This window comes from Triturus cristatus, chromosome 3_1, assembly GCF_964204655.1.
Source record: "Triturus cristatus chromosome 3_1, aTriCri1.1, whole genome shotgun sequence".
Classification (NCBI taxonomy): domain Eukaryota; kingdom Metazoa; phylum Chordata; class Amphibia; order Caudata; family Salamandridae; genus Triturus; species Triturus cristatus.
Genome location: NC_140583.1, coordinates 351936709 through 351950025, shown reverse-complemented (window position 1 = coordinate 351950025; position 13317 = coordinate 351936709). Strand labels below are relative to the sequence as shown.

Genomic DNA, 13317 nt, shown 5'->3' with positions numbered 1-13317 from the left:
TGGGTGTGTGAGGGCCCTAGTTCCCAACAGAGGAATTCCCCTCTCACTTTGTAACACTAGTTGGACGACCCCCATAGTATTAGTTAACCTGGCTCTCCCCGCTTAAGACTCTCATAAGGAACTTCATACCCTCTTGTTCTATCTCGATATGGGCATGTATGTTGGACCTTAAAAAGCCCACTTGTTTCCCCCCCTTTTGTTAAAAAAATATAAATACAGGTCCTCAGGCACCAACTCTTCAGTACACTTCTAGACCTGCCAAGAGGAAGGACTGCTGTGGTGCTAAAAGGAATGCTACTATTCAGGACTGCTGCTCGGAAGGACTGCTACCCTGCTGACCTGCTGCCATCTTGCCTGGGTGAGAAGGACTGGACCTGCAGCTCTGAGCCCAGGACCCCAGAGTGACTCCAAGTCTAGTTGGCTGGCCTGATCGGAAAACTCAGGGACACAACAGATTTCCAACAACCTTGAACACAGCACCTGGACTTTGCAATCTGTGAGTCCTACCCCTGTTCTCTCAAGTTGTGCCACCCCATTCATGGACCCTTGGAAGTGGGCCTGAAAGCGCTCTGCTAATCCCAGCTGTGGTCCCTATAGGAACTGACATGGAGTGGCAAGAAGCCCTTCAAAGTTTCGCTGCAGAGCTGACAGTCTCATCAGAATCAACGCCGATCAACACAATACACTGCAAAACGTCCCTGTACAGCTGGCTTCTCCATGGAAACCAACACAAAGCCACACCAAGCTTTGCCGCACAGTTCACTGGAACCAAAACAAAGCTACGCCAAGCCCCGCAAAGTCTTACTGCAAAACTTCCTTGGGACCGATGCTTGACGATGCAAAGTCTTGCAAAGAAATGCCAACACAGACCACGTGCCAGGATTTAAGGTATTTTGCACAGCAGGCCTAACTGGGTCCCTTTAGCCGGCCCATGCCCTTTTGCAGATGGCCTAAGCTTGTCACTGTGTCCCGATCTAACATGACCAGATATCCACAGTTGGTGCTTTTTGTGCTATTGTTCACATAATATTTAAAATTCCATACCTCTGGCTCTACTGATTGAATTTTTTTCTTTTTGGTCTTGTTTTATTTATTAAAAATAGCTTTAGTTTTCTAACTTGATATGATTGTGAGGTCTTTTCACTTGTTTACTGTTTGAAGTGTTGCACAAATATTTTACATGTTGACTAGAAGTTAAGCTTGATGGCTCTGTGCCAAGCTACAATAGGGTTGAGCACATATTAATTTAGGGTTGGTTTGTACCTCACTGTAACAAGGATTGTGGTTCCTGCTTCACCAGGGCTCACTACACAATTTCTTACAGTACTGTGATGGAATTAAGTGGTAACAAGGTAATGGTAATGTAGTGACGGGCTGTTGCAATGTGGTATTATGAGGTTGTATCTTGGTCCAATGAGGTGATTGGTGGCGAGCTTCGTAAGGGAGTCACAGGGGTTGTAATGTGGTGGGTGTGGTTGTGTGATGGGTGGAAGAATGTTGTCTTCTGTTGTAGCTTATGTCAGAGCTGTAGTGGTAATTGTAGTGTAGTGTTATGGCTGGCTATTCAGTGCTATATTGTCGGGGTAGTGGTGGAAGTGCAGTGCTGGCGTGATAACTAAGTGCTGGTGGCTGGTAGAGCAGTGATAGGGGGGAAATACAGTGGTGAAAAGTGGTAGTGCATTGGTGGGCATGATACTGTGCAATGTAAGATGTGACAGTGATTCCTGTCTAGTTTTCCAGACTTGAAAGGGATGAGGTACATCCAAATAATGACTGCCGATTCCTAAACCTGCATCTATGTCTGCTCCTTAGACCTGCATCTTAGCTCATATTGGCCAATGCTCTAAACAAAAATCATTGTAGTTGATGCACTAATCAAGTGGCCATAATACGATGGGCAAATAAAAAACAATTCACCAAGCAGCAGTTTCTTCTAAGTTTTTTGTAAATGTATCAATTGTCCATTTGTGCTGGTGGGCACCACCCCCACTTATTTCAGGGGACCAGCACTCTTTGCAACCTCCTGCTCTGCCCCATGCTGCAGCTGCCATCACTTAGCGGAACGGTATCAGATTAGTCCTTCTTTCATCTCCTGTGGATATAGATATAGCAAGACACCCAATAAGGTGATTTCTCACCATTTCATGATATTGGTGACCCTTCTACTAGTTCCACGTGCCACCATGGAAATAGGCATTGGACAATTGCTCTCTATGCCGGTTGGTGTGCATGCTGCTCACAGGCAGCAAGGGGGCACGGAGGTGGAAGCAGAGGTTCAGGGCAGTAGTTGTGCTGCAGGTAAGGCCTGCGTCCTCCTCATCTGTTCACACGAACTGCTGAGAAACAGTTTGAGAAGCAACACATATTTTTGTACCAATTAAGTACTGAGATGTATCTGTGCTTAGCCTCGCTCTGGTTAGACCTAAAATCCTACAAATCGCGCCGTCCTTAGCGGCTGGAAATGCAGCCCTAAAGGTGAAACAAGTGCAGTGCTTCATGTACAATGCAAGGCCAGCTATATAGCTGGAAGGTGGCCACACAGCTCAGTGGCTGAGCTCCAGCCCGGAGACCTTCAGTTCACTAGAGTCTGCCTTGTTAGTTCCACTTCAGTCTTTCATCCAACAAAGTCAGCTAGAGATCACCATTGCGTTAGGTGATGATAACATATATTACTAAAGTGCAAATGCACTATTCATTTTTTAAATATCAATGTGTTACTTAGTAAAGTGTTTTAAAGCATTCAATTTAAACATGTGATTTCTTTTGCAGGGTCTGAAGAACCAAGTGCAGGTTAAATTGAATATCGTCAGCTGTCCTCCGGTCACAACGGTTCTTATAAAACGACCTGATCTCAAGTACCAGCTGGGCTTCAGTGTGCAGAATGGAATTGTAAGTACCCTTTTTGAGGTAGATATTTACATTAGAATATTTTCAGACGTATTGCTGAGAGGTGATGTAAGACGTTTTTATACACTGATGTCATTGAAACATGAATTTTGGACAGTGCTAAACTGGGTATTTACAGCGGTTAATCAGATAAAAATAAAAGTTTCGAGTTTTCTTCTGTCTAACCGCTGTGTAGCAGCTTATTTTCGGTAAAGATTTAGATTTTTTTTTTATAGTTTAGTAAAACGATCAACCTCATAAACAACTAAACATAAACTTTAAAAGGGGTTCAGACTTGGGTGGAAATTTAACAATTCAGGTTTAACAGCTGGATCATGTATTGCTCAATAGGATAACGCGACTGGATGACCCATATATTTTTCCTGAAGGTGGAAGATATGTTCCTGGACACATGCACCATGGGGCCTATTCACAGTCTCATTTTGGAGTAGGTGAAGTAATACTCCTGTAACACGTTTGTATGCGCTTTTAAATGCCTTTGTGAATCGTCCACAAAACATCTAAAATGAGAATAAAATGGGAATATGCAGGGAAAGTACACATCTAATTAGTGCAAATAGGAAGGACTGTGCCCTCTTTTGTAATTTTACTAATGGGGAGTGGGTCTTTTGGGGGCAGATTCAAAAAGGCATCTAAGAAAACATAAGAGTTTTCCTCTAGTACTGCTCCCTGTACTCATACATTTCTACTCAACACAAAATTGCTGAAAGCATGAAATAAGACTTATATTGAATTGCTGACAAATCATTCAAATTTGAATCTATTTTAAAGGTTTTCTAATTTTCACTTTGTAATCCCATCCACTATTCCCGCCCTGAATCTTGCTCCAGGAACTGATTTCAAGGTTCCACTTCCAGGAAAGCTACTTCCCTGTGGCCAAATGCTCTAATGATGTAAAATAGACATCCAGCCATATTTTATTGTCTGAACCATGAGGCATTTAGAAAATATAAGTGTTTGGAACATTTCCTCTCAAGTAACTCAAATTTCTATATTCCCTCACTCTCAAACCATCAGTTCCAGGCCTGTCAACCAACATGATGCCGCTGTGTGTCACGCGGTGTTGACATCACACAAAGAGAGAAAATATTGAGCAGGAGAACATTGACAGAGTGTTTTCAGCTCATGTGAACAGTTGATATCCGTCACAGGTTTTGCAACATCCCCGGGACATCAGCAGTAGCCTCAGATGATTTTTTTTTCTAATGGGTGGTGGGGCAGTGGGCTATGTGTGGAGCAGTAGCACTTAGACAGTGCTCAGCATAAAGCCCTCTACTTCTCAGTAACCCCTCTCCCATTAGAGAGCCCCATCCGGAAACGGTCTACAGCACTGGTGTAACAAGGGGGTGGCACAAGTTTTGGGGGTGATGGCCTCCCTCCAACTCCAACTCTTACATATTTTTTCCGTAGAGAGGCAAAAGCAGGAATCATCGCCAGCACCCCCGCTCTTACATGCGGCCGCTGCAGGACAGCAAACGCAGGGACCGCCACGGGCAGCAAAGTGTCTAGCTACGCCACTGGTCTACAGGTAGCAGTGTAGCTGTCAATAGTGCAGCAGGAGCATTGGCACCGAGATCCAGATGAATGCAGGACCATCTGCACGCCAATTATGGCTGTCTCTTAATTATACACCCAGGATGCACTGGGGTCATTTGATTACCTTTCATTTGCTCCCATGCCTCTGTTTCCATGCCACTATCCTGATGCTGCCACCTCCTTGATTTATCCTGCTCCTCCTCCTCACACAGTGAAATGTTTCTCGAAGCTGGCAAGCCTGCAATTAAGTTTCAGAAAGATCTAGAGAGGCTCAATCATTTCGTTTGATGTTTTAACTATTGAAATCATGGATTGTCCTCCTTATATGTGCTCATAGCAACCCAATCTTGGGCAATTGTGCCCACCTTCGTCACTGACCTCGCTCAGTGGGCTCTCCAAAAAAGCGAGTTGTTTAAAGCAAAACCATGATAACAGTATGATACAACTAAGTTTTCTTTGCATCCACCAAGACATTTTCATTATTAAGTTGAACCTAGGCAGGGTGCGTGCACTGTCTCTCTTGACATGCTGTATTCAGTGTATGGGCTTCTAGCCCACCACTGGCTTTTTATTGGTAACTTGCATCGTCATTTAGAAAGGCTTGCTTTGTAGTGGGTAATTTTTCTTCTTTGTCCCTCCTCTAGGTCAGTTGTTAACACCTAAGGTGCAATATCGTACTACTTCTATCGTTCCACTTTGGAGCTATCGCTCTGTCTGCGGCTATATTTTTATTATTTCCTATTGAGACATGATTTCACGCTGGCAAGTCTGAGGAGCTAGCGCGGTGCTTCATCTCGGCACCACACCACTCTGCCAAAGTGAGCCTCAGTGCACCACAAAACCCCCGTACCATATTAACATGCCCAGTATTCTCCTAGGCAAAACACAAAGAAAACTATAAGTCAGTGGCATAACGCAACACCACCACGTTGGATTGCCTCCGATTTGCTGAATTTCTTCATGCTGTTCGATAAGGTGACAACAGCCTGTCCCAACTATTTACAGAGATCGTCCATGATTTTAGCCTAATGCCCGTATTCTGTGCTGCGATCTTTTAAGAGATGTCATTAGTGCGCAATATCAGTGCATCAAGGTCACAAAAAAGCTGTGAATAGTCTGGTCACCAAATAATAGGCTATATCTTTTTTGCCGTGAGTCCTCGTTTTGTAGTCTGCCCTTGTTTTTAGTCTTTTTCTTAGGGTAGTTGGGCCTTATACTAGCTCTGCCTTGGAAGTGAGGGTAGTGTTGCTGCTAAGATTTGGGTGTGAATAGAAGTTGGTGAGCACAGCGGCACTATGAAACCTTTCTGTGACTCTGCGGCCAAAAGGACTCCTAAAAGAGGAAAGGAGCAAGCAGGTTCAGGTGGATCTCTCATGCGAACACTAGGAGATCCTCAAGCACGCAATATGATCGGTGCAGCTTTGGTCCGAGTGCCTAATCAGAGTTACAGATTTTGGAACCGGTTTCGAGTCTTACGTCGGCTCAACGTCCTGTGATTCTGGGCAAATCACTTTTACCGAATCGCAGAATGGGTTTGCGATTCGCTATTAGGAAGAGGCGTGTTTAGGGCGTTCCTTCCTAATACCGAATCGCATCGGTATGTAGGAATGTTTTGTGTCCAAAATGCAGTCGCTAACATTCGCATTTTACCACCTTCTTTAAGTAGGTGGTAACTCCTTCTCAAATGGGAAGGGATCCCCAAGGGACCCCTTGCCCTTTGTGAATGTTTGTTACAGTGTGTTTTTAAGAGCAGGCAGTGGTCCAGCGGACCACTGCCTGCTCTTAAAAAATGTAAAGAAAACTTTTCATTTTACTTTTTGTAAAGCATCTAATTTTCCTTTAAGGAAAACAGGCTGCTTTTCAAAAAAAAAGATTGCCTTATTTAAAAGCAATCACGGACATGGTGGTCTGCTGACCTCAGCAGGTCACCATCCCCGTTATTTTTGCGATTCCTATTGGGTCGCAAATTGCGATCTACCTCATTAATATTAATCAGGTAGAGCGATATGCAAACCCCTAGGAATCGCTTTCTGAAACTCTTTGAGTTTCATACATGGTATACTGCGATTACCTAATTGCGATTCTCAGGAATTCGGAATTAGGTTTATGCAATTTCCAATTTTGATACATGTAGCCCTTTATCTCCTCGTGCCTAAAAAATGGAACATGATTTTGCGTAATATAACTGGTGCTCAGGTAAACCTCTCCAATACCTTTGGGTCAAGCTTGCTGTGTATAAATTTGCACCAAGGGGGTAGGAGGGTCCAGTTTTTCCCACTGTGAGCAAACTTCCTGTACCTTTGCAAGTATACATAATGAATGGCTTCTGCGGCTTGTTAAACTTGCCCCCGCTAACTAGACATCTAGAGCAGACAGCTCAAATGCAGCCATTTATTTCCATTTAATGAATATACGGCCTAAGCATAACATTTACTTATGCTAAGTAAATGACATCTCTACTTCCACTCCCTGCTTTGGGATTAGGATGACATTTTGTGGCATTTAACACGTGGTTCTGTTTTTCACAGATGGGCAGATCAGATGTGCATCAAAATTAGTTCCACACTTCTGAAGCTTTGTCATTCGGTAAACAATATGCGTGCTGCCTGGTGCTGTTCACCCGTGAGCACTCGAGGCACGTACTGGAATGCACACAGTTATTTGGGAGCACATGCCTTGTATGCATGTTTTATGTTATCTTGCACAAAGCAGGAGATAGGAATTTATCTGATAATGTTCCCAGTTAATTGCTGCACAATACTGTGTGCTTATTAGCTTCAGTTACAGAACGTACATACACTCCAACCAGAAATACTATAGTATAGTATTATCAAAGACCGTAGGTCAGATCTTTGGAAAAGATGCAGGCAGTAGCTCATCCCTCTACCCTGAACTGAAACTGAGTCCAGCTCCTTCCTGAGCCGGACAAAAGTTCAGAAATAACTTCCATCGTCAAGATGCAGTCACTGGTTCCGCCTTATCTCGAGAGCTCTGTTAGTGGCCCCGAAGCACGCTTCACTGGCCTGGACCAATCAGTGATGACCTGTCACTGGTGTTTAATTTAAAACAAAAAAACGTATGTGCCGGGGCCCAAGGTATGCTTAGGATGCATCTGCATCACCCACTGCCCCTGCCAAAACTGCAAAATGGCAGTACCAATGGCTGCTAATATCATTTTTTAGCTTACATTAATTTGTTAAACTGATGTGACCGATATGCTCAACTGAAAATAGGCAGCCAGGGCCACCATTTCAATTATAACAACACACCACAGGCATACAAACCCACACCACAGAATTCCACATTGTGCCACAAAATGCAACAGGACATCACATAATTAAACCGCACTACCTACCACCCCACAACAGAAAATACCATTCCACATTATTACACTCCATGACACACAATCCAACTCCACGTAATTCCAGTACACTCAGTACCACATAATTACTATCCACATAGTTCCACTGCACACCGTGCCACATAATTACGTGGCACAAATACACTACACACCACACAATTCCATCCCACACAATTCCACACCTAACAATTCCAATTCAACCCACATAATTCCACTCAGAATTACATACATCCACTCCACTCCAAACCAAAACAGATAGATAAGACATTGTCATTTACAATGCAAATAACTTTAACTCACAAATGTAAGACCTATTGCATTGCAAATGCTTTTTAATTTATTTCTAAACACTAATATTTTCTTTCGTCAACATTTGTTTCTATTTGTAACACAGTTCTATTAGATTCCTGTTATGCGTATTGTATTTGTATCTGTGTTGTAGGCCAATGGGGGAATAATCTAAAAACGCCCAAGTCGCCAGCCACGACAGAGCAGTGAGCCACTTGTCCCACAGTCATACGAGGCTCGCAGAGCGGTTTAAGAACCCCTCTTTCAGTCCATAATTTACAAAGTTACCTTCTACACCGTTCGATGTGAGCCCGGCATTGCCTTATTCTAACGACCTTAATGTACTTTTTCCACATCTGCAAACTTGTGCAGCCAAAAATAAAATTGTCACTTAATAGCCTATAGATGGCAGCATAGCACCATATGTGAAAAGCAGCGTTTCATATGGACAATTGCAACACTTTCTTTATGAGGGCACTTCAATTTAAATAAAAAGCTGCGACGGTAAACGATTTCTCTATAATAAAATTGATGAACATGAGGGTGTCATTTTGAAATCTACAAATTGTGTCCATTAATAAATGCGAACGTTGTACATAATACTGATTTTTTTCAACATTATCCTAGTTGTGTGGACACAGTGGCTCCACACTTTGCCAGATGCCATTGTTAGCGGAAGTGACATCATGCAGGTTCATCAATGACGCCACCACGCACTGTTCCAGGCTTCGCCTTAGTCAGCCTCCAGAGCTGCAGGCTGATACAGCCGCGTGCATAGCTGCCAAGGTTTCAGATTGCTTACATGTGACATTTTCATAATTTCTGTGTAATTATGTGTGACATCCAAAGACTGAGTGGCACTTTCTCGCTAACAGTATCATGTCACCCACAATTAATAGTAGCATGGTACAGCCCAGAGCCTAGTTTGGACACCTGTTGCCGGGCGGGGCAGCAGAGAAACAATACTTTGAACCGAGATTGGCTCCCTAAGCCAGCCAGCGCCTCCCTGGCGTGCAGCCAATCAAATTAAAGGCATGATCAGATCATGATTAGGGCTCCCGGTTTTACGTTTTTATGGATTTATACATATAAATACAGACGAAAATCTATATTTCCTTTGTCTGTATTTATATTTATAAACGGCAAAATACTAGAAAATTTGGCCACGCTGCCGTCGGGTATTTTGCTACCGACGGGGCACTTGGAATGGAAGATAAGGCGCTTGTACCCGTGGCAGACTGTGCTGGATGAAGGAAGGCACCCGGCACGAAGCGAGACTGGGAGAGTTGAATGAATGATGAACAGGACAGCTTCCGTGCTGGCAGCGCGGAGTGGGGGTGTCCTGTGTTCAGTGACTCGCGGGTCACGGTGTCTCGTGCTGGCGAGGACTTTGGAGAGCAGGGCACCCGGTAGAAACAAAGGGACACAGACAGACGGAAGCAAAGTGTGGCTAGTGGACTTGGGATGCCTGCTGTAGAAGAAGCTTCCCACACTTGCAGGGAGGTAGTATGCTTCCCACACTTGCGCTCCTAGCTGCGCTCGAAGAAAATTCATGTCACTCTGTCAATTAAAGCCTAAATGGCTCCCACGCCGCCTTTCCATTTCATCATTAGCCATTTGCCACATTTACATTTTCTACAGGTGTCAGGCTTCCTGACGAGGGTCGTTGTTTAGATTGCTGTCCTCCAGGTTCACGGCACCCATCCCGTTTCCTTTCAGACCAGGCATCTGAGGGCTGTGTTTCTTTTCTTCTGCAAACAGCACCGCAACTGTTTCTGTTTAAATAAAAAACAAATATGGGCACGTAGCTCCCACCCGTGTCCCGTGTAAAAGGCAACTCTCACAGGGGGTAGACACTGCCCGCAGTCTTGTAAAAAGGGGTGAAATAAACAACAAAGCCTCGTTAACATGTGAATGGTCTTTTTAAAGACCTGTGAAGTACTCTGGTGCGGCTTGTCATCTTTGTTATCTTGCACAGCAAGAAACTCCATCTGATTTGAAGCACAATCTTTTGGAGCTGTTGCGTCGCCTTTAGGTGTAAGGGATACATAGTCAAGCAGGATGGAGAGCGAGAACGACAAAGCAGCACAGCCCACTAATTAGCCATCCAAGATCTATCATTTTTTTGTCCTACATATTTTTATTTGTTTTCTAGTACAATAAAGAAATTGTCAATTTAAATAAATGTGGAAAAATACTAGCTGTAGCGTCGTCTTTTGCTTGTGGCAAAAATAAATGTGGATAAATACAGAAAAAATGTCCAAAAAATAAATATGGATAAATACAAACGGAAATGGCAAAAAAATAAATACCATAAAACCGGGAGCCCTAATCATGATCAATTGACAGAGACTGTCCAGGCTCTCTGCCAGTGGTACCCGAGGCCGACTACAGATTGGGATGGGTGAGGGGGTGGGGGGGAGGGGGAGGGCTCTTCTCCCTGTACATTTCTCCAATTATGCCCCTCATTTATGCTGTTTAGACTGACCCAGTGTTTGGCATGTATTTAGAAGCTTCATTTTTCAGCTGGATATCATAGCTGCCAGGGTTTCAGATTGCTATGTGTGACATTTCCATAATTTCAGAGTAATTATGAGTGACATTTCACCGACTATGAGTGACACTATCTCACGAGCAAAATCAAGCAGAGAAGATGAGGGAAACTAATATCTGAAATTACACCCATTTGAGCAACGTGACTGCGCGAGCAAAATCAACTTTACATAGCATAGCAAGTCAGTGCAACAGTAGATCTTGACTTGCACTCTCTTCCTGCACGGGGCAACGGAGGTCTGACCTGTGTCACCCTAGCACAGAGAATAACTGTATGTGTTATAATCTGACACACTGTACGACCAGCACCCACCGACTGCAGCCAGCTGCCTTATGGTGCTCTGCCAAAAAGGAATTTGTTAATTAACACACAAACACACACACACACACTTTGATGGCAAGTGCGCTGAGGCTGATTAAACCGAAGAACTATATTTAGGCCTTAAAAAGAAATATTTGAATATTTCCTGCCAGGTAACTCCATGTAACCAGCACTGCTCGACTCACTTTTATTAACTACTTAATATATTCCAGGGGCTGTAGTGCTGAGGGGTCCGGATTAGCTGGTCCAACTGAACACAGAGACAGTGCTGATTTGAAAAGTCCAGGGCAGGCACTTGTGTGAGAGAGAGGGAGGGCGGAGAAGGTGGCCCGGCAGGATGCCACTGCAGCATAAGGGAGTCTGGAGGGCTCACAGGCGCTTTCTAAATAGATTTAATTTGAACAACCTGATGAACTCAAGAGCCCTTCCTCACATCAACTTTACTTGATGGATCCTATTCCAACAAGAAAAAAAATAATTTTTTTACAGAAACAGAACTCTTCAGGAAGAGCAGTGCACCAACAGTTTTTGCTTAAAACACCTTGGAAAACGAAGGTACAGAGAAGACATTTGCAAGCCTCGAAGATAATTAACACTTCCTTGTTTCGGGAATTAGGGATCACACAGCGTTTCAGTTGCTGAATTGCTTCTCCCTACACCTGAATAGGGCGAGTCTGAGAGCGGGCCATAGAAGCACTCCACCCCAACCATCGGTCAGACAGATGCAGCATGCTTGAGAGACAGAAGGCCGCTATCCTGCGTTGCTTTATATTTCTATCTATCCTAAAGCTGAATAAGCATTTGAGTTAGGAACAAAAACTGCAGGCTCTTACTTCTTTGCAGCAGTAACACGCCTGCTGGTAGCCGGTGCTGCACAACTCGGATTCTCCCGGGTGGCCCCGCTCATGGCAACACCGCTGCCGGGCATGATTTAAGCTACGCCGGGCTGCTGGTGTGCTCTGGACAGGCCGAGGCTACAGCTGAGGAACCACTCCAGTGGCCAGGTTCACTCAGTTGCCGTTGTGGTTTCGACTCTGTCAGGTGGCACATTCATTAATAAATTTCCCGCCACGGTGCGAGCCCAAACTTTTCTCAGGCACTGTGCTGCCTGCGCTTCGGGCGGCAGGTGGGAGGAACCACCTTAAAAAAAGGTGTAAGCGAAATGCCAAGGTGCGCGCCGTGCATGTGTGTTGTTACATTGTAGCAGGAGCTCAGCCAGCTGTGCGCACCGTTGCCGCACGCCTCCACACTAGCTTAAGGTGCATTGGAAGCACCCCTGCTTTGACAGCTGAAGAGGCGCTATAATGCGTGACTTTCCATTTCAGTGAGGTGATGCGGACCACCACACTGAAATGAGTTAGTCTAATGCCTGATGTGTTATACTTGGTAGGAGTGGGACATCCACATCTGTTTGATAATATGGTTTGAGCAGGGGGTGCTTTTTCATATTAATTAGGCGTGTGTGTGGTTTTGTGTTTTGGTCTTCAAATCTCTAAAGTTCGTTTGGCTTGCATATGAGTTTCTGTGATAGTAGGATATTCCCATGTCAAAATATATTGGGATTCCAATTCCTCCCATTGTACATACACTACCTCCATCTTGTGGCCTTTGAAAAACGAACTCCGCTTTTATGAGTCTGTCACAGCAAAACGAGAAACTGAAACTACCCACTGTTATCGCACTTCAGAACACCATTCTGACAATCTCAGGGATTGTAGTAATGCGGGAAAATTACAACAAACGCGATACGTGGCACTTGGCAGGGCTTTATAGACTCCTTTCACAGCGTCGCCTGGTGAGGAGCCCATACCACACAGTGGCAGACAATGTGAGTTGAAAAGCCCTACAGAGAGCGAGTTCCTAACTCATTTTGCGCAGTCTTGGAAACCTCAGTATTTTTTGAATGAGTTACATTGGCTCTCAGGTAGTGATCTGTCAAAAACCCTGTCAATGGCTTAACCTCCTCTGAAGCACTTTCAAGACTGAATAGATATTGGGCTCAAGGCGCCGCCCCTTCCCAGACCTTACCCACTATTAAGGCTCTGGGTGTTGTCAAGTGCCTTTAGCCTCAAAATATGCCATTGTGTAAGAAATTTGGTTGACGGTTGACTGGGGTGTAAACCCTAGTCAAGAAACAACCTTAATCCTTGTCAGAGTAAGGCACAAGAAAACCTGAAATGAACATGTGCTCAGCCCCCTAGTAGCTTGGCACAGAGAAGTCAGGCTTAGCTTAGAGGTAATGCGTAAAGCATTTGTGCAACACTTTAAACAGTAACACAGTGAAAACACATCACAAAGGGAGTCCACAACAGTTTTAGAAAAATAGGGTGATTTATAATAAATAAAACAA

At 44.3% G+C, this 13317-nt stretch overlaps 1 protein-coding gene across 3 annotated transcripts in view; it reads left to right on the top strand.

Moving 5' to 3' along the window:
- Window positions 1-13317, top strand: part of APBA2 (amyloid beta precursor protein binding family A member 2) — a 1094297-nt gene that overhangs the window by 926153 nt on the left and 154827 nt on the right. For all 3 annotated transcript variants that reach the window (XM_085644084.1, XM_085644086.1, XM_085644085.1), the window contains one exon: window positions 2770-2889. In XM_085644084.1, coding sequence (XP_085500210.1) covers window positions 2770-2889 — 120 coding nt within the window. The remainder of the gene's footprint in view (window positions 1-2769; window positions 2890-13317) is intronic.